This window comes from Sciurus vulgaris (genome assembly GCF_902686455.1).
Source record: "Sciurus vulgaris genome assembly, chromosome: 7".
Taxonomy (NCBI): Eukaryota; Metazoa; Chordata; class Mammalia; order Rodentia; family Sciuridae; genus Sciurus; species Sciurus vulgaris.
In genome coordinates this window covers 121,175,358-121,197,554 of record NC_136467.1, presented here as the reverse complement: position 1 = coordinate 121,197,554, position 22,197 = coordinate 121,175,358, and the positions used below count along the sequence as shown (strand labels likewise).

Here is a 22,197-nt window from a genome sequence, read left to right as displayed (position 1 = left end):
TCAGAAAATATTAGAAAAACTGCATTTCCTGTGGGTGAGGGCTCACCCTGAAGTGAGCGATCTACATCCTTTATATACCACAAAAGCTGAGAAAGCTGGAAATCATCAGGCAGGAAGCAACTGATCAGAAACTATGTGGGTAGAAGTACAATACAACTAAACGAGAATAGAGAAATGGCTCAGGGCTAGCAGATCCTCGGAAAATACGCTCACAGAGGGAACCTCTTGCAAATGACTAGGCCAAAAAACTCCAACTCACTGGATAAAATGTAATGATTAAAGGAATGGGCACATCATCATTATGAAGATACTGTAAGAAAAGATGGAAGTGGAGATGTAACTCGGTGATAGAGCACTTGCCTAGCATTTGGAGGCCCTGTACAGCAAAAGGGGAGAGAGAGAGAGAGAAAGAGAGAGAGAGAGAGAGAGAGAGAGAGAGAGAGATGAAAATTCTGACCAAAAGGAGCATACAGTACAGAAGTGACAAAAGCAAACAAAATAAAATGGGAAAAAGGAGTTTAAATGAGTAGTTCTGTTCAATAGAATTTTCTGTGATGATCAAAATCTACATATGTGTGGTCTAATATGGTAATCTTTAGCCGCACGTGGCTAGTGAGCATGGGAATGAGGTTAGTGTGACTAAGGAACTGAATTTTAAATTTAACTAATTGTGGAATTTTTGGTACTGGAGATTGAACCCAGGGGCACTTTACCACTGAGCAACCCTCCCAGGCCTTTCTAAATTTCGAGGTAGGGTCTCACTGAGTCACTGAAGCTGGCCTCAAACTTGTGATCCTCTTGCCTCAGCTTCCCTTGTTGGCTGGGATGACAGGTGTGCACCACCGTGCCTAGCTACTTTTGTTTTAACTGACTTAAGTGGCCATGTTTGGTACTGGCTACCACATTAGACAGTGTAATATCAGAGAGAAAATGATAGGTGTTGAAGATAGCCAGAGGAGATCCAACCCCACAAAAAATTGGGATCCCTTAAGAAGAAAACCAAGCCAATTGGACATCTAAATTAGGTCAAGAGATATTTCAAGATAGATACACAATTTAACGTCTTTCCTGATATTACAAAAAAAAGAAAAAAAAAAAGATGTGGACTTCTTTTCAAGTCAAAGTCATGCCATGTATCAGAGAAAATGGATTCAAATTTATCCCCCCAAAACTATGGGACTATAAAGACCAAAAATTGGTTGGGCAGCCAGTATTTCTCCACAAAATATGAGGTAATTTATAAAAGAAAAAAATTTACAAATTATACCATATTATATGCATGTATGAATAGGTAACAACAAATCTCACCATCATGTATAACCAAAATGCCCCAATTTTGAAATGCCCCACACATACACACACACACACACACAAGAAATTAAGACTGTCTTCAGGTTTCTTTCTAGTAATACTCAGTGCCAGCAGAATGTGCAGCAATACCTTAAAGATATTCAAGAAAATAAAATGTGAGTCAAGGATTCTGTTCAGCCAAGTCCTCTTTCCGGATGACAGACACATGCAAAGCCAGGGTAATACATCCAGACTCTTGTAAATTCCCAGGAAAAGGGCAATAAAAAGTGACTTCAAACATATGAAAGGATGCTCAAACTCTTCATAATAACAGAAATTCCAATTTATACCCAAGTGTCATTTTCACCTGTCAGATTGGCAAAAATCCAAAGTTTGGTGGCACCTTCTGTTGATGAAGCTGTGAACACAGGCACGCTCATTCATGCCAGTGTGAACTGGCATCGCCCTCAGGGAGCACATCACACTTCCAAAAGCATCCAGCCTCCGGCTCAGCAGTTCTACTTGGTGACTGATCCCACAGACACACTTCCCCATGTGTGTGAAGTGACATATGTACAAGGTTGTTCTTTTCTAGCCTTTCTGGTAATAACAAGGCTGGAAACAACACACATTTCATCATTATGGGACTAGTGAACTCAATTATGCTAATACACATGATGAAATATCAAAAGTACTTTTTTAAATAAAGAATGAGATGACCTGTATGCACTGATCAGGAAAGAGCTCCAACATATGCCAAGAGAAAAAAAGCAAGATGCCAAGCAGTTAATGCAGCGGGCTGACTCTTTCATTCAAAGAGGAGGGTGGAGTGGTAAAAATCTGTTTATATTTGCTTGTGTGTAATAAAATTCTGGAAGGATGCATAGTAAACTAAGAACTGTGATTTCCTATGAGGGAGAACTGAGCAGATGTGGGACAAATACAAGATAGAGACTTTTTCTATATACTGTTTTATATTTCTGGCTTTTGAACCATGTCAATGTATCATTAGAATGCATAATTTCTAAAGCAGTAGAGAGTGGATATATTCAGGGAGAAAAAAAAAAAAAGAAAAAAATTAACTAGAAAAAATCCAAAACGAGGCAAAGAATGTGAGTATTGCAGGGACGTGGGGGAAAGCAGACACAGAGGAAGCACGAAGCAAGAGGGTAGAGGGAGAACCAAGCAGATCATAATTACACTAAGATTAAAAATTAAAAGTGCCATTGAGGGAAGAAAATTAAATTTAAAATAAAACAAAATCTAACAAAGTACTATTTACAATCAGCTCACCTAAAACACAAGGCCACAGAGAAGTTGAAAGCAAAAAGAAAAGATTCAATCACGTGCTAACAAAAGAAAGTGGAGGCAGTTATATGAATATTAGAAAAAATGGATTTAAAGACAAACACAGTCCTAGGGAGGGAGTATTTCATTACATAATTTAAAGATATGCCAGGGATTTATAAGTACACACACAAAAAAAAAATCAGCAAAAATATATAGAGGTCGAAGAATACAATAGAATCCTGAACCTAAAAATTAAGGAATACGAATTCTTCTCAAGCATGTGTGGAACATTATAAAAATGAAATACTCATTAGTCCACAAACTAAGTCTCAGCAAATTTCAAAGAACTACATAATATTGATACCCTTCTCTGACAACAATGGAATTAAATTAAGTGTTAATAACGAAGAAATTTAAAAAAAAAACTCTGCATGTATTCAGAAATTTTAAAACACACTTGACTTTTTATAGTTATACTAGCTGTGACTGTGTGGATTGGCGGAGGGAAAAACACACTAATCAGTAGAACAGGAGAGAGAACCTGGAAATAGATGCAAACATGCCCAACTCCGTTTTGACAGAGGGGCAAAAGCAATTCAGGGGAGGAAAGAGCCTTTCCAACAAACAGGCTGGAAACTGTACCTCCACAGGCAATCAGACCTGTGAACCATGGCCCAGGCCTCATACTTTATACCAAACTTAACTCAAAATGACTCAAGGTCACAGACTTATGCCTAAAGCATAAAGCTGAAAAGGTTTTAGAAAAAAACAATAGGAAGTATTTAAGCACTAGGCGAAGATTTCTTAGACTTGATATTAAAAAAATCCATAAATGAAAAATTTGATATACTAAAATCTATCGAAATAAGACTTTTGCTCTGCTAAAAAAAAAAAAAAATCCCCATTAAGCAGATGAAGAGAATGGCTACAAAATGAAGAAAATATTTATAAACCATGTGTCCAATAAAGGACTAATTTCTAGAAAAAATTAATTACTCTCAAAACTCAACAGTAAACAAATAATCCACTTTGAAAATGAGTACCAGATATTAACAGACATTTTACTGAAGAGGCAAATGAGTACATATAAAGATGTTTAATATCATTAGCTAGTAAGGAAATACAAATTTAAACCACAATAAAATATTAACATGCCTATTATAGTCATTAAAATAAAAAATTCTGACATCAAGGATACAGAGAAACTGGACTATTCACATATTGCTGGTGGGTGTGTAAAATCGTAGTCCTTAGGCACAGTGGTGTATGCCTGTAATCCCAGTGACTCAGAAGGCTGAGACAGGAGGATCCCAAAAGTTCGAGACTCTAGGCAACTTAGTAAGACCCTGTCTCAAAATATAAAAATAAAAAAGGGCTGGGGATGTGGCTCAGTAGAAAGGCACTCCTGGGTTAAATTCTTAGTACAAAAAAAAAAAAAAAACCCAAACAAACCAACAGTAGTCATTCTGGAACACATATTGGCAGGTTCTTTTTTTCTTTCTTTCTTGTGGTATTGAAGACTGGACCCAGGAGTGCTCTACCTCTGAGCTACATCTCTGACCCTTTTTATTTTTTGAGACAGCGTTTTTTACAAACTTGCCTAGACTGGCCTCAAACTTGATCCTCCTGCCTCAGCATCTCAAATAGCTGGGATTATAGGTGTGCACTACCACGCCCAGTTGATTGGCAATTTCTTAAAAGAAAAAAAAACTTACAGGTATCATATGGTTCAACAATTGTACTCCAGGGCATCTATCTCAGAGAGATAAAGACTATGTTCACATAATAACCTTACACAAATATTCATAGCAGCTTTATCCATGAAAGTCTAAAACCGGAAACAACTTAGGTGTCCTTCAATGAGTGAATGATTAAGCAAACTGTGGTACATCCTATTGTGGACTATTACTTAGCAGAAATAATGAGCAAATTATTGATAAAGATGATAATCTATATGACTCTCTGGAGAAGTATGCTGAATGGGAAAAGTCAATCTAAAAAGATTATATAATGTATGATTCCATTTATATAACATTCTTGATAGAATAAAACTAGAAATAGAGAACAGATTAGTGGCTGCCAGGGCTTAAGAGGGTTATGGGAACGAACCAAGTTCCATCCTGGAACAGGGCCTGGACCCTTACCAGACACCAAACTGGCCAGTGCCTTGATTTGTACTTCTTAGCTCTGGAACTGTGAGAAAATGCATTTCTGTTGTTTATAATTACCCAGTTCGGTTATTTTGTTACAGCAGCAGAAAAGGACATACAAAGACAGTGTATGTCCTACTAACTTTTCAAGAGAGTTTGTTCCAATCTTATACAAACTTTTCCAGAAAAACATATTTCCAACTCATTTCTATGAGAACAATAAAATTTGATTCATCAGGCAAATTATAGCCAATCTCATCTGACAGTCTATATGCAAAATGTTAAAATACTAGCCATACAATTCCACTAAGACATATAAGAAAAAAGCCAATAAATTATGATGAAGTCAGGCTGATTCTAGGGTTGCAAAACTGGCTTACTATTAGAGAACTAATTCCTCACATTAATAAAGGAGTGTTTGATACAGGAAAAAAAATTCAGCTTTTTTCTCCTGTGCTCACAACATAAAACATTTCTATGACCCCCAAATAAGTTGGGGTTTTTTTTCAGTCTTTTCATTACTATAATGAAATATATCAGGGTGTATAACTTTATAAAGAAGTTTACTTTGGTTCACAGTTCTGGAAGTTCAAGGACATGGTGCTGGCATTGGCTCAAATGCTGTTTTTTCTTTCCATCATTCACTTCATTTTGTGAATTTTAAAAATCCTTTACTAACATATTAATGAAGTTGGGGATGGAGTAAAGATAAATACATGTGCTCAAACTATATATTTTAATCCTTTATCATATAACTTATCCAGAAATGTCCCATTCTTTCCATGATATATAAAAGTAGTTAAATATTGGGTTGAAATCTGCCATCATTTTTCATTTGTTCAATATTATATTCCTTTTTGTTTCCTGTGTTTTGTTTCTTAAAATTTTCAATGATTCTTTTCTCCTCTACTCGTTTGTTGAGTTGCATCCTCATTTTTTCATTCTTTTAATTATTATTTTAAAAATTGCAACTGGATTCTTTATCAACTGAATCTTGGCAAAAACCTATGTAAAATAAAATGAAAGCTATTCTGTAGTTTGATTTTTGACATGTGCGTGTACCTGTTTCTTCACCAACACAATCAACTCACAGAATGTTTCCACCACTTCCAAAAGGTTCCCTCACTCCACTTTATAACTGATGCTCCTCTTCCCTTCTAGGCAACCAACAATCTGCTGTTTGTCGTTACAGTCTGCATTTTCAAGAATTTCATATAAATAAATGGAATCATACATTTTGTTACCTATTCTTGACTAAGCAATGGCTAATACTAATCCTTTAATGTTACCCTTAAGGATCTTAAAACACTTTAATCCTAGAAATCTCTAATATCCTCTAGTCTGGTTTCTCAATTTTAATATGCGTATAAATCACCTAAGGGGACCTCATTAAAATGCAGGTTTGGTAGGTGTATTTTTGTGTATTTTCTCTCTTTTGGTAAAATTACATCAAGAAGATAGCACTTACAGGGTTGATTCTTTTGTTAAAATATGGAAATAAGTTATATTTTTTGGTGTCCTCGCTTCATTCACAGTTAAAATGTAAGAATTTAATAGAAATGTTAATTAAAGGTTGAAATAAGGCACTAAATCAGGTTGAATGATTTATACTTGCCACATACTATTTGCTTTCAAGCTTTCAGTTTAGCAATTCACTGAGATCATGGTCAGAAGTTCTAGCTAGATTCAAGTCCAAGGAGGAGCGTGCAAGCTACACTGGATGGATAATTTAAACCACACTGAACCTTACTCTTGCCTGCCTACATCTTAAAGCATGGATTTATTAAAGAATTTTTCCTCTTTCAAAAATCACTAAGACTTTCACCCTCTTAGGTCTATTTCCCTCCCCAATGGTCTCCATGCTCTCCCTTGATCCCACCTTTCTAGCCTTCTCTTTCGCCTCTCCCGTTTCTCACCCACCAGGGCATCCCACTGTTTGCCCCATCAATTTTATGGTATTCCCCCTGTTAAGGAGAAGACAGCAGACACCAAATGGAATCACTCATGCTAAGTTTCCATATCGCCAAACCAAAACCTAAATGGTTTACGTGAAAGATGTGACCTTTGGAACAATCAGGGAATGATAGCCGAATTCCATTAAGCCAACCAGATTTTGTTTACATCTCTATAAGGAAAGTAATCTGGACATGACCAGTTCACTATTCATTGTTCCCGCTTTAACTCAGCTTTTTTTCTTGCCTATAAAACTCACCCACTCTGTCTAGCTCATTGGAGCTCCTTTCTATTTTGTAGAATGGATGCTGCCTGTTCCTAAATTGCTAACAAAAGTCAATTAGATCTTTTAAAGTCAATTTTTGTTGACATTTTGTTCTTGGACACATATTTCTCTTTGCTCATGCCAGTGGCTCAGCCAGACCCTCACACCCTAATCATCTTTTAAGTTGACACTCTACCTAAGCTTTAAGATAGAGCTCAGACGGCTGGGATGGAAGATGGAGGATTCCCTCTTCTCCAGGTGACCCTGCTCTGGCCTTAAACTCCAACTTTGTTGCGCCTCTCTGAGGCATGCTCCATTTGCTTTATTCTTGTGATTTGCCCTCACGGGTCATGGCCTTTATAAGCATAAAATACAACCCAAGCAGCAACTCATAAATAATTATTGCATGGATACGTATTTTAGAGTGATCAGAAGAGGCTCCAGAGAACTTTGGCTCATCTCATCATTTCTGCCTGTCCCCAGCAGGAGCTCTTGAATTACCAACACTTGCCACCTCTTAATCTGCAATGATTCTACCAGCATTATAAAAAACCTCTGAAGTTAGAACTTAGATGCATCTTTGATCTTCTCTTTGTTCAGTAGTCATCAAGTTGTTGATTGATTATCTTCTGATTCATCTCTTCCTTTTCCTACCACCTCATTCATCATTCTAGTTAATACCTTTTTATCTTCATAATGCCTTGTTACCTTTAGTGAATTCTTTCTGGTTATCTGATCTCCTGGATCTAGTTTATCCTATATATAATGGGGAATAATAATACTTGTTTCATAGAGTTAAGTTGATAAGTGAAATATGGTGTGCACATTGGATCTATTTTGTACGTGTGTCCACAGTCTCTTTAGAGAATCAATTCCTGCCCATGTTTCTGGTTCTAGAAGTAGACACATGATCAGACTTCACCAGGGTAGTATGTCTTTCTGACCACAGATACTGGGTCAGGATGACTGACAGACTGTAAGGGAGCATCCTGATGCTATAATTTGAGTATCTTGATTTGACCTTGCCTAAAGCTAAATGCACCCCTGGACTTTATGGTTGTGTGTGACAATAGATTTCCTTTATTAAACTAGTGCCACAAAGATTTTCGATAAAAAAAGTACCTTGCACAGAAGTGGTAGGTGTTTCCTTTTATCCCTATACCCTTGTCATATCTCATACCCAATCCAATTTTTCCTTCCTTCTTTTCCTGTTGAGATGGGATCACATTATTTGCCCAAACTGATCTTATACTCCTGGGTTCAAGTGATCCTCCTACCTTTGCCTCTTGAGTAGCTGGGACTACAGGATCGACCTTTCTTTTTTCTTTCTTTTTTTGGGGGGAGGGGTAGCAGGGACTGAACTCAGGGGCACCTGACCACTAAGCCACATCCCCAACCCTATTTTGTATTTTATTTAGAGACAGGGTCTCACGGAGTTGCTTAGGCCCTCACTTTTGCTGAGGCTGGTTTGAACTCTCAATCCTCCTGCCTGAGGTTCCCCGAGCCAATGGATTGCAGGTGTGTGCCACCAAGCCCTTTTCTTTTTTAACACCTGTTCTTGCAGACCAGCTAGGATAATTTCCTTATTATTCCCTAAGTATTGTCCTTTTGCCTGAACTGCCCTGTCACCAACCTAATAATGTCATTTCACACTGTTCACCAATTCACATCCATTCCTATTAGTACCTAGCAAAAGAAGCTTCCCATCCTTAAAGAAGCCTTCTTTGAATAATGGTGGCTCAACACTGTTCGATGCCTTATCTAATTTCTTCTGCATGTTTTCTAGTTATTTCTGGCTTGCCTCTTGATTGCACCCTACTAAAGGCAAAGAAAAAATATTCTGTCTCTCCATATGATCACTCATCCCTTTTCCAGGTTCATATTTTGTTATTATTTTCTAAAGAAACTTGTTTAGTGTTGGACAGACAGTAGGTAGTCAAAAATGTGTTTCAGGAATAAATGAATGGACTTAAATCTAGAGGGTGTGGTATTCTATTCAAGACCTGTTGTATTCTAGTTAAACTTTTTCCCTTTTCTAAGCAAACTATATTCTGAAATCATTTGCATTACTGCATAAAAATATCGCAATGATTCCAACCTCCAACATTCCTCCCAACTGCGGTTTCAGATTCTTTTAGCCAAATGTCTAAGGAAGGAACATTCTATTAAAAATAATTTAACAATCAGTCAAGGCCTATTTCTTCTTATCATATGTATTTTATGAATCCAGTGGGTATATCATCTGAGCCTTCAGAGGGTTCCTGCCCTGGTAAGCTAATAATAGTGAAGCATTAAAAACATACCCTGAGTACACGTGTGAAACGGAGACTTTTTTTGTATTTGTTTCCTTTTTCAGATCGAAATGTAAAACAGTCTCCTAGTCCAAACAAGTTAGTTTTTACTTAAAGATGAAGGATTTTTTTTTTTTTTTTAACAACTATTTGGAATCAAAGGCTCATGCCCCTGTTGATTGAACTTAATGGTTGTATGGCTTAATAGAAAGGCCAGGGGCTGGTGAATTTAAGCTGTTTAAAAGAGCTAAAGATTAAAGCGAATTACATTTAGTGCCTCTGGGATTTTTGATACATGTTCCAAATTTGTTTTTAATGATATAATTGTTCCATGTTACATTTAAGATTACATCACAGTGAACTGGTTATGTGTGTAGTTACACTAACAGCAACCAATTCCAAACGTCAAAAATGAAAATGAAGACAATTGCAATATTACCACTAAAAAAGTGGAAGCTGAAACTGGAATAGAAACATTTAGGTTGAATAAGGTCTTAACATAAAAGTGCTATACACAAAAACCTGGAGAATACACTCATTAGGTAGACAACACATTTTCAACAACATTTAAATCATTATTTTATAACAAGTGGAAACTATAGCAGTTTCTCAGGGTATTTATTCATTCATTTTAGTGGAAAAAGACAGCTCCCAATCACACAAATGGGAATTGTGCTAAATAAATTTTGAGAACTTTCTTCAAGAAATGTTACTATTCATATGTGTAAATGGTTATTGTATTTCATATTTTAAAAGATCATGAAATGAAATTCAGTATTCTTGTTCCTGTTGGTCTTCAGTATTTTTTTTTTTTCCTTAACTAAAAGTAATTGCAATATTCTCTTGCCTCTGGGGCTTCCCTTCCACAATTAATCATCGTTTATCCACACCTTCCTTCCAAATGATTATTCCCCCTAGCTTTAAAACACTTGACAGTAATTCATACTATTTCATCTTCACAGCTTTCAAAACATTGCCCTGCCCTTGCTTAGCACCACAAGCCACTCCTTTCTCTTAAAAATTGGTTAACAGAAGTATTTTTTGCACTACTCTGTGCCAGAAGATGCTACCTACTCAGAAAACCTTTGTAATGCAAATTAACTTCCTTGCTTTAATCAAACATTTAAACTTAAAACGATTTATGTTTAAATTCTTAGAATAATAAATATGTATACTTTGAAAAGCAGTAGTACATTCAATTTAAACATTTGGAAGACTTGGATCCTAAGACTTTTCCTTTATCCTTCCGACTCCAGAACCCCTGTCCTGGATCATCAGAACCGAGCAAGAAATAGTACAATCTCAAAAGGTGCATCAGTTCGGGCAGAGGAGATGCTTTCAAAATATGTCATTCATCTTCGCATTTGAAGGCAGCTTATCCATATATCCTTTATAAACATCATTAAATATTGGTGCTTAAGACTTCAGTCATGTGAAGGTGAGCTTTCCAATTTATATGCAAAAGGAGGTGGCAAAGAAGCCCTTTTAACTTTATTTTTTATATATCAAAACAAAAGCCAGTTTGATTACATCTGAGTTTGAAGTTGTCATTTGTCAAGCATCTTTTAGAAAGCCCCTAGTGCATTAAATTAACCCATTCCTAGCCAACTCGGGTTTAAGGAGAAAGCGTTTCCCATGCCTACAGTGACAAACCCGTTACCAGAGGTCCTTAAGTAGACTGTCAAACTTTTATGTTTACTCTTTTTAAATACAGAAGGGAAAGGATGGCACATAACGAAAAGTCAGATCTGTTTCTTAAAAAGGATGTCTTGTGTGGAACAAGTCGCTCACCTGTACACGACAGACGCGGGTCTTCCCTGGCTGTCCTCACTGGGGGAGGGGATGGACATCGCTAGACCTTTGTCCTCAGGACCTGGGGGAGGGGGCGACTTTCTGGGAGTAATACAGGCACCTGCACCCCAATATACTACATACCAGTTTGAGCTCAATAATTGCCCTCGCTTAACCTTTGTAGCGCCCTCCAGTTCGGGGAGGGGGTTTGTTACCCTAAACCCTGGCCACCTCCCCCGCAGAAATGGGGGGAGGAGACGACCCAAAAGAGTTAGGCAGCCCAGTCTTTTCCAACTAGACCCGAACGTCTCCAGCTCCCTTGTCGGGCTCACCCCGCCGCGGGCAGGGCTGGGGTGAGTCGGGCCGCGGCGGGCGCAGACCGGGTTTCTGTTCGGTGCCCCCGCCGCGTCCGCACCGCCACCGTGAGGCCGAGCTGGGGACGGTGCCCCGTGGCGGCGGCGGCGGCTCCGCGCTCCTCTCCGCGCCGCCCCGGCCGCAGCCGCGCCGGGCACGGGCGGGGGGATTTTTTCCCGTTTCCCCCCTCTTTCGCGCTCTCGCTCCTGTTCAGCGGGAGAGCCCGCGGAGCCAGGGAGGGAGCGAGGGAAGGGGTGGAGGTGGCGGGGGGAGGCCGGAGGGGCGGATCCTGCCTGGGGGCTGATCCCTCCCTCCCCTCGGCCGGGCTCCGTGGCGGCAGCGGCGGCGGCGGCGGCGGCGACTCCATTCCCCCTCCTCCCCCGGGAGCGGCGGCGGTGGCGGCGGCCGGGCCGGGGCCCCAGCGCGCGCCGGGAGGGGGCACGGCGGAGGCCGCGGAGGCCGGCGCGGGAGGAGGCCGCGCTCCGCTCCCAGGGCCGCGCCGACCTGCTCGGCAGCCGTCCCGCCCGCGCCCAGGGGCCCCGAACGGTGGGGCCGGGCCGGCGGCTGAGGTAATGGGGGCGGCAGCGGGGCCGGACAGAACGGGGGCGGGAGCCGCAGGGCCTACGGGGACCAGGGACTTCGCGGGGGGTGGAAACCGGGGAAGCGGGAGGCTTCCCGATCGGGGCGGGGGCGGCGCGAAAGCTCTCCCTTGGAGCGAGGGCGGCGGCGGAGAAGGAGAAGGCGGGCGTGTGGGGGAGCTGAAAAGCAAAGACCCCCTCCCGCACCCGCCATCTTGTCTCCCCCCGGCCCTAGAAGCCAAGCTGCCAAGCCCCGCCTCCGCCACGCTTTCCAATTGGCCAGGCCAGAGGAGAATTCCGCCCCCAGTGCGTCCCCTGGCCCTCCAGTTCTCCTTGACGGGCAGGTCAGGAGGCCAATAGGCGCTCGACTCTGCCCTGCTCGTTCGCTGGCGCTCGCTTTCTCTGAGGGTCTGACTCCGCGTCAGTCTGTCTCTGATGCCCTCGCCCTCTCCCCTTTAGGGAGGAGATGTATTTCCCTCCTTTATCCTTCTCGGAGGGGTCAAGATTCTTCTGAAAGAGGCGGCCCCTTAAAGGGGCAGTAGCCTCGACTGGGGTCTTCCCTCATCTCTTGAGTATCTTGTGCGGAGTGCGGAGATTCCGTCTAATTGCAGAAACTCCTCGTTCTTTGGGGATCCGGGCGGGGTGGGCGAGTCGGGGCTCAGGGGGTGCTGAGGACATCTCTGGGGGGTGTTGTGGTATTTTGTAGATTTGTATGTGGAAAGAGCTGTGTAGGTTGAAAAACTCCCGCCAAAAAACTCGACTGTCAGCGCCTTGTGGGCGAAGCTCATTTCGCTTTCCTCAGCTGCAGCCCTTCCTCCTGTAGGGTTTGCTCCCCGGCGTCTAGAGGCTCGGGTAGGACCGAAGAGGTCTGTATAGATACTCGCTGGTTAGTTGAGAGATTCCTGAGCTGCGGAGGAGGCGGCAGGTGGGAAGCTGTTCAGGGCTTCCCTGAAGGGAGGGCTCCGAGCTGCTGAAAACTGGTGTTGAGATAGAGGTTCCCATCTCTCCTAGGGGCTCCCCTGCTTTTGGAGGGGTGGACAATGAAGCACATCTGTTGGCCTGGGCTGCCTCTGGGAACTGGGTATTTGTAAGGAATCTAGTGGCCAAGGGTATCTGGAACCTCGTCAGAATTGCTGTGATGATTCTGTTTCCTTTAGCTCCAAATGGGGTCTGTGCCTGCCTGCCTGGCACTATTCCTCAGGCAAGTTGTTTGTTTGTTTCAGTCACTTTGGGATTAGAAGCCCTTTTTAAATAAGGATGCTGATAATACCTTATTAAGGAACAGCCTTCCTGAAGAGGTAGATTTTATTGCCCTCATTTACTGATGAAGTATGGAGGCACAGAGAGATTAGAAGACTCTCTAAGTCACATAGGGCCAAGATTTGAACCTAGATTGCTCCAGAGCCTCTTTTTGTACTAGACCACCTGACTGGCTTTGAGTGACACCTTTCTGGGCTGCTATTTCTTCATCCATAAGATGGAAAAAATAGTATGTGTATGTCAGCCAAGGTAGTTGTGAGCAATACCAAAAGGAAAAGGGCTTTGTAATTAATAAAAGTATGTTAAATTATCACCATCCACTTTGTAAAGATGGTTGGTCTGTGCCCTAAAGTCTTCCTAGTAGTGATGGCTTTTGATAACTGTTCCTTATGAGCTTCTCATAGTTCCTTCCTTCCAGAGAATAATGTGGAAAACTTTAGGGCTTTCTGTGTGCTGCACAAGGGTAGACTAGATGTAAGTATTATGGGAGAGAGGGATTTTTGAGCTAACAAAGTATTAAGAATCACCTCAGACAGCTGTCTCCGTCACCTTGGTCTTGGGTCCATTGAGAAACCCAGACAGGCCACTTACAACAGTAGAAATCTTTTGGTGCTGCTTCCAGAACTTGCAGGATCTCTGCTTGGAAGTGTATTAGCCAGTTATCCTGGATGCTTCCTTTTGCAGGAAATGCCCTGCATACTGTAGTTTGAAGCCTTAGACCACATGTGATAGGCATTGTAGATGCCTTTACCCTGAATGGGGCCAAGAGATAGGGCTTCTGGAGCTGGGTGTGGTGGCACATGCTCGTTAATCTCAGCTACTTAGGAGACTGAGGCAGGGAGATCACAAGTTCAAGGCCACCCTGGGCAACTTAGATCCTGTCTCAAAATAAAATTTAAGAGGTCTGGGGATGTACCTCAGATGTAGGGTACTTGTCTAATATGTGTGGGGCCCTGGGTTCAATCCCAGATACAACTAAAAAAAGAGAGGGAAAGAGATAGGACTTCCATCATGGTAAGATGGATTGGGAGAGCGCTCTAGACCTGAGTTTTCAATCCTCTAATGGGGCCTAGTGTTCAGGTACAGAACTCAAAAGTGGATTCTTTTCTGACTTTGTTTTCTTTGAGACAGGATCTTGCATTGTTGTCCAGGCTGACCTCAAAACTCAGGCTCAAGTGATCCTCCCACCAAGGCTCCCAAGTAGCTGGGACTATCATTGTATACCCTATGGCATCCTGTCTTATCTTTTCTGAAGTCTTAACCACCATCTCTTGTTTTAGTTAGCTATCCTACCACCCTATGTACACCATTTGAACATAAAGCTTTTTCCATGTGTCACATTGTAAGGATCTGTTTTCTTTCCCTTTACTTTAGTCATAGCACCTTGAAGACAGGGATCACGAGTGTTTGATTGCTCCTTTCGTTCACTGAATACATTCACCTAATACTGATTGAAGAATTACTTAGGAGGTGGGCATCACTCCAGGCACTGAGGATACAGCAGTGAAGACAGGCATAAATTCTCAACCCTTTGGAACTTACATTCTAGCAGAAGGAAGCAAACAATAAACATTATATATAGGTAAATTACATAGCATGGTAGAAGATGGTGTGTGTTGCAGGGGAAAATAAAGCATGATAAAAGGTCCATAGCTGGTGGAGAAAAGGTATTTGCAGTTTTATATAGAGTAATGAGAAGGTCTCACTAGAAGTGATGTTTGTTGAAAGACTTGATGGTGAAGCCATCTGAATGCTTCAGGGACAGACTGTGAACAGCCAGTCCTCTCAGTGGCTGCTTGATCAGATGGAAGGGTGAGTAGAGGCAGGTGTGCATGAATACCCAGCTCACAGTCTCCTGGTCTTCTCTCCTTAGGTCAGTCTCCTTGGTTCCTAGGTGCCATGAGGAAGCCTCGCCGGAAGTCGCGGCAGAATGCCGAGGGCCGGCGTTCCCCATCTCCCTACAGTCTCAAGTGCTCACCCACCCGGGAGACTTTAACATATGCTCAGGCCCAGCGTATTGTTGAGGTGGACATTGATGGACGCCTCCATCGTATCAGCATCTATGACCCTCTTAAGATCATCACTGAGGATGAACTGACTGCTCAGGATATCACCGAATGCAATAGTAACAAAGAAAATAGTGAGCAGCCTCAGTTCCCTGGCAAGTCCAAGAAAACCTCATCCAAGGGCAAAAAGAAGGAATCCTGCTCTAAGCATGCATCTGGAACTTCCTTCCACCTCCCACAGCCCAGCTTCCGTGTGGTGGATCCAGGCAGCCAGCCAGAAGCACCGCCACTGCCTGCCGCCTATTACCGCTACATTGAAAAGCCACCTGAAGACCTGGATGCAGAGGTAGAGTACGACATGGATGAGGAGGACCTTGCGTGGCTGGACATGGTGAATGAGAAGCGGCGAGTAGATGGGCATAGTTTGGTGTCAGCAGACACCTTCGAGCTGCTGGTAGACCGGCTTGAGAAGGAGTCATACTTGGAGAGTCGCAGCAGTGGGGCCCAGCAGTCACTCATTGATGAAGATGCCTTCTGCTGTGTCTGCCTGGATGATGAATGCCATAATAGCAACGTCATTCTCTTCTGTGACATTTGCAACCTGGCTGTACACCAAGAGTGCTATGGTGTGCCCTATATCCCCGAGGGCCAGTGGCTATGCCGCTGCTGCCTACAGTCTCCCTCTCGGCCTGTGGATTGTGTCCTCTGCCCCAACAAGGGTGGTGCCTTCAAACAGACCAGCGATGGGCACTGGGCCCACGTAGTGTGTGCCATCTGGATCCCGGAAGTCTGCTTTGCTAACACCGTCTTCCTGGAGCCTATTGAGGGCATTGACAACATCCCACCTGCTCGATGGAAACTAACCTGCTATATCTGCAAGCAGAAGGGGCTGGGTGCAGCTATCCAGTGCCATAAAGTGAACTGCTACACAGCCTTTCATGTGACATGTGCACAGCGGGCTGGGCTCTTCATGAAGATTGAGCCTATGAGAGAAACTAGCCTCAATGGCACCATCTTCACCGTGCGCAAGACCGCCTACTGTGAGGCCCACTCACCACCAGGTTCTGCCACTACCAGGAGGAAGGGTGACTCCCCTCGGAGCCTCAGTGAGGCTGGGGATGAGGATGGGCTGAAGGAGGGTGGTGGGGAGGAGGAAGAAGAAGAAGAAGTGGAGGAGGAGGAGCAGGAAGGCCAAGGTGGGGCGGGTGGCCCCCTGAAGGGAGTGCCCAAGAAGAACAAGATGAGTTTGAAGCAAAAGATCAAGAAAGAACCAGAGGAAGCGGGCCGAGACACACCCACTACTGTCCCCATGGTCACTGTCCCACAGATACCCTCTTACAGGTGAGCCTGCCCAGATGGACTCTTTAAGGATTCATGGTTTCTTCTTGGTTTGGTCTTGACTTTGGGCTAGGCCTTCCCCACATATGGCTGGTGGATGTCATTTCTCTTCGGTGCCCCAAATTTAAACTTTTCCTTTAGATTCTGGCTCACCCGGTTTGTTTTGTGGTTTTGATTGTACCCTCAGAGTAATGTGTTTCCTTTGGTTCAGAGTAAAGTAAAACACTTGAGTTGCTTAGAAACTCAGGTAACAGGATATCTAAGTTACTATTTTTCAGCACTAATTGGTATTTTGGACAGGATAATTCTTCATTGTTAGAACTGTCCCTTACATTTCTAGATGTTTAGTATCCCTGCTCTTTGTAAATGCCAGTTTCATCCCTTCCCATTGCCTGATCTTTATGATAACTTCAAATGTTTCTCACCTAAGTTTCTAAATATCCTTAGGTGAATAGAAATATTCCTAATTTGGAACCACTGTGCTAAGGGGTTGACACATCTGTTGTCCAACACACTGTCCTGGGTGTAACAGGGACTTTGTATGAGGGGTGGCAGTATGGGAAGAACATTTTATTCTTCCTCTTCAGAATCTTTAGATTTAGGGGGAAATTCAGCTGTGTAACTAAAACTCCTGGGCCTCCACTGATTCTGTAGAGAGATCATTGTACCTGTTTTAAAATCTCGGTTAGGTTGCTGAAGCTGTTGGATGGGAGTTTGGTAGAGAAGCAAGAGAAGGGATTTTCCAGCAGGGGCTCAACTCAAGGGTGATTCATTAGCAGGTGTATAGGATTAGAGCAGGAAGGAATGTTGGAGATTGTTCATCTAATGTAGTCCTTGCACCTTCTCCCACACCCCCAGATGAAGAAACCACGGCCACAGGAGGTAAAGTTGTTTATGCCTTTATTCGTTCAATGAGATATTTATTGAGCACTTACTACATGCCACATCCTGTTCTAAGGAATGGAACCAGGTGAAAAGTGACAGATCTTGGACTGTAAGCTGGAGCTCATGATGCCTCTAGGCTATGTTCCTGCTATCACTTCAGTGAGATTAGGGAGAAAGGACAGAAGATAGTGGGAAATGAGTTGTATGAGGGGAACACCTATTCAGATTTCTGGTTAGGCAGATTTGCCTAACCAGACTTGACAGGGAAGAAGATACGAAAGTATGCTCAAGGCAGGTATGCTCCTGTTGCAACCTGTGCCCCAAGTTAGAATCTTAGTGATTCTGAATGTATTCTAGGCATAGAGTTGTTCTAGGCTACTTCTTTCCTGAGATACGTAGATCTATGCTTAGTCCCTGTCTGTAGGGTGACTATGCCCTGGGGCTAGATTTTTTGGGTGCCATGTCTGCTCTTCTGGAGCCTCTCCCAGGCACCAGCTACACTATGAACCAGACAGACCTTCTGTCACTTAGTACTTTGGTGACTTGACATGTTGCTTAATGGCTCTAAGTCTTAGTTAATTTATTTATAAGTGAACCTATCACTTAGAATTGTGAGAAGTAAATGAGGTAATATGAGTAAAGCACTTAGCACAGTGCCTGGCAAATAGTAAGTGCTCAATAAATGGTGGTTACTGCTGCTGCTGCTATTTTATTATTATTATTCTTTTCCCTACCTGCACAAATGCTGTTGGGGCCCTCCATGGCCAAAAGGTTGTAGAGGGAGGGGGCTGCCTGCATCTGGGCAGGTGTGCTTGGCATGGGCATTGGTGGGGATCTGTCCTTTGGGGAAAGGTGTAGGCCTTGATTTTGTAAGCTTGGCTTTGGGGCAGGGACGTCCGACTATGGAGATGAACAAGGCCTAGGTAAGCAGTGTCCTGCCCAACAAGCCCATCCTTCTAAGGTTCCACCTTCTTGATTAGCCACACTTATCCTTTTTTCAGTGGAGTGGGGTGAAGAGCCAAAGCAGAGGAAGTAACACAGGAGCACTGAGACCTGACTTACCCTGTGGATAAACAATTTGGGAATATACCATAGTAGAATAGAGCAGAGAGATCATAGATTCAAATCTCACCCAGATCCACCATCTTCTCAACTGCATTAATTGCATTGACCATTTATTTAATTGCTATTTCTAAGCTGCTTTTCCATTTTTTGTGACATGTGAATAATGTTACTCTTACAGTATGGGCATTAAGATAAGAAATTTTAGGTTCTTATTGGTTTCTTTCCTACTCCTTTCCTGCCTTACTCCAGGTGTTACTGGCTTTAACCCTGACCTTAAGACTTCTCTTTTGGGTAGTTCCTAGGTTTTCAGATACTCCATCTTATACCTTTAGATCCATTTTTTTTTTTTTTTCCCATTTGGCTCAAAATTAGACATTTTTAGGCTGTTGAGATTTTTAAAAATGAAAATCAGAGGTCAAAACAACTCTTTAGGGGTTGGATTTGGTTACTGCTCAGAAAGCAGTAACCTGATGTATTCCTACTGGTTTTTCCTTCCTGCTTGATTGTGAGCTAACCCCTGATCCAGTGGGATCCTCAGCCATAGGAGGTAGTGATAGTGGCCACATTGCCCATAGCTTATTTAAGTTCCTGTTTCTTTTGCTGCCTTTATTAATAGGAGGTTGGGGGGTATTGGTGCACAGGCCCGTTTCTCGGCTAATACCTGGAATGAAGGAGTCCAGGATCACAGGAAATGGGTTCTTTTGGAGGACCAAGGCTGCAACACAGGAGGTGGAAAAGCAAGTAAAGTATCTCTTGCTGAATCTGAGCTGCTAAACTTTGCTATTCTTTTCAAAGCTTTCTCTGAGGTGAGGCATTTGGCTACTTTATTCTGTCTTCCTCTCAGAAATAACCTGGGGCCTGGATAGGATGCATGGGCTATAATCTGGCTGCCGTCTGACCCTATCTTTCACTTCTCTGTGCCTCTACTCAAGGTTGAACAAGATCTGTAGTGGTCTCTCCTTTCAGAGGAAAAACCAATTCATGCAGCGGCTTCACAACTACTGGCTGTTGAAGCGGCAGGCACGGAATGGTGTCCCCCTCATCCGGCGCCTGCACTCGCACTTGCAGTCCCAAAGAAATGCTGAGCAGGTAGGTGCAGTGATGACTGGAGGCTGGGTGAGGGAGGCTGAGAGTGAAGGAGAAGTGATGATGGTAGGGGTAGGACTGGTACCTGTCCCTGAGTCCTCTGTGGAGCCTTTGCCTGCAGGAGATCACCCTGCTGGGTGGTGTGTTCTGGAAATAACCTCCAGCACTACTGAGATCTTCAGACCTAACAGCAGCCCTTTCTGGATGGTAGAGGCTTGACTTAGGAGCAAATTCTAGGGGAGAGTGTAGGGCCAGTTCAACCTCCCCTCTAGTGGGGAAAACCTTCCAGATAGGGCAGAAAGGAAGAGGAGCCAGGGTGGCTGCATTGTGTAAATTAGAAAAAGGCACCCTTTTCTCAAGATAGTATACTGCCATCCACCAAAAAATGTGTCATAGTAAATAAAAAAAATTTATGATATTAGTTGTAGTGCACAGTTCATCTAATTGTGGTGGCCCATCACCATTAACAACTATTGTTGCTACATATTTTGGGGTTTTTCGGTCCTAATTTCCCTTCCAGTATTTGCATCTTCCATTTTCTCTCTACCTGCTTCTTTACTTCTGCCTTTAAATCAACCCCCACTGCTATTTCAGAAAAGAAATAAACCTTTCTGGGACTGGTGCACTCTGTTTGATCTCACATTTGCCTTTTGTAACTAAGTTCCTGAAGTACAAGCCTGGATCTGGTCCCCTTGAGCCTTCTGGACCATTTGCTCCCTTGAAGCCTATCCTACAATGTCGGCGACCCCCTCCTAGCAAGTCTTTTCCTCAGATTCCCACCATACTGACCATCAGCGTGCATTTTTTTTTTTTTTTTTTGGTGGGTCTTCATGTCTAAGAGTTTCTGTGATGTCAGTTCCCATCTCTTCCACCCCTCTGATTGTGCCTTTTGCTGATCCCACATTTCATTCTTTAATGGTAATATTTTCTCTGCTACCTGCTCATTTACTTGGAGACCATATCCAAGTAAAAATAATTGAAAATAACTATGTGTCAGTATCTCCAGATTTTTTGCCTTATTCTCGTTCCTTTTTTCTGTCCTCATTCCCTTTGGGATGCTTCCATGTGGAAGTAGTTACGTGTAACTGAGAATCTGGAATCTGAATGAATTATCTTCCTTTTAGTAAACTTATTTTCCCATTTTTGCCATGATACCCTTCTCCCTCCTGACCTCTTATCAATAGTTCCCCACCTTAGAGTTCCTTTTGACTTTTATCCCATAATGGGTCAGAATTAATCATCCTCTAAGCTATTTTGGGGAATTTATCAGCCCTTTGTCTTCATTTTACACTACCTTGCCTACCACACCCCCTTAGTCTCAGCAGTAGTTTTCTAGGTGGTCTCCAGCCTCTACTTCTTTGCTCTATAACTGGTAGGATCATATATACTATTTTTCCATCCTATCACTTCTTTTTCCGGAATATACCCTCCTTCTCCAGGCAGGCCAAATCCAGGTTCTTCTTCCTGGCATTTGAGGCTTCTTGTCCGCTGGATCCTGGATCCTATGGCTTTTATGATTCTCCAGCTACTCAACTCTGACCATCCTATTTTACTAAACACAAAATCACTAATTCTACCTCCACATTTCCATCCCTCTGGTCCCGTCAATTCCGGAATAGACCTTCCTTACTGCTTAGCCTTCTGTGTCTACCACTGTATGTGAAGCTCTTGCTAGATGCCTCCAAGGAAGTCTTTCCCTATCTAACCCCCACCTACCCAGAACTTTTCTCTACTTTCTGTCCTGTCAGCATTTTATATTCAGTTTACATTATCAGTTTTTATTGTCTTTATGTTGCAGTGTGCTTTTGTTTTAATCACTGGGTCTTTTCCTTCCCCCAACAACTATTACCTCTTCTAGGGCAAAATCGACAGTTGTTTATTTATTTATTTTTTTGTTCAAGCCGCTTGACTTTGTATTCTAGCCAAGTCCAAGCTGTAGGGTGAGATTCTTTCCACCCCTGAGGTGTCTATTAGTTTTCTTCTGAAATTCTTTCCAGCCCTAAGGGCCATAACTGATCCTGGGTATCCTTGGGGGACAAGAAGAAGCAGTCCCAGAGCCCTCTCCAGTAGTGTTTATTGTGCTGATAATGGAGAAACTTGTTATAAGGCCAGGGAAGAGGAAGGCACAGGGCCAAGAGGGGTGCATTAGAGGCTCTCAGAGGCCCTGTCTGGGGAGTTTCGGCCATCTCCTGAAGCCTGTGACGCTTGAACAGGGAGAGGACTGTGGGCAGGAAGGAAGCCCCCAGCGCCTCCTCTTGTTTCCTACAGCGAGAACAGGATGAAAAGACAAGTGCAGTCAAAGAAGAGCTGAAGTACTGGCAGAAGCTGCGGCATGACTTGGAACGGGCGCGGCTGCTGGTTGAGCTGATTCGGAAGAGAGAGAAGCTCAAGCGGGAGCAGGTAAGGAGGAACCCCCAGCCATGGGGCTCTTGTTCAAGGTCCTTTCTCCCACTCTTAGTGTGGCACTGGGAGACCCAGGAGCCTGTGCCTGGTGCCAGCTTTCTTTCTCCCTTTCCGGCCCAACTGTATGGGCTCCAAGCTCTACCTACTCTATATTGGGTGTGGAGCTGCTGATGGCTTCTGTGTTTGGGGGTT

The 22,197-nt window shown here is 43.0% G+C and overlaps 1 protein-coding gene across 3 annotated transcripts in view; it reads left to right on the top strand.

The window, feature by feature from the left end:
- Nucleotides 1–11,746: 11,746 nt before the first annotated feature.
- Nucleotides 11,747–22,197, top strand: part of BRPF3 (bromodomain and PHD finger containing 3) — a 33,234-nt gene continuing 22,783 nt past the window's right edge. Inside the window, exons 1-4 of one of the 3 annotated variants that reach the window (XR_013765352.1) lie at nucleotides 11,747–11,953; nucleotides 15,096–16,569; nucleotides 19,449–19,605; nucleotides 21,871–22,002. Coding sequence is in view for 2 of the 3 variants with exons in the window: in XM_079148783.1 (XP_079004909.1) it covers nucleotides 15,122–16,569; nucleotides 19,449–19,605; nucleotides 21,871–22,002 (1,737 nt within the window). In the remaining variant the exon portion in view is untranslated. Of the gene's footprint in view, nucleotides 11,954–13,568; nucleotides 14,693–15,095; nucleotides 16,570–19,448; nucleotides 19,606–21,870; nucleotides 22,003–22,197 lie in introns of those variants that run through there. The other 2 variants (XM_079148783.1, XM_079148784.1) reach the window with 2 other exon arrangements.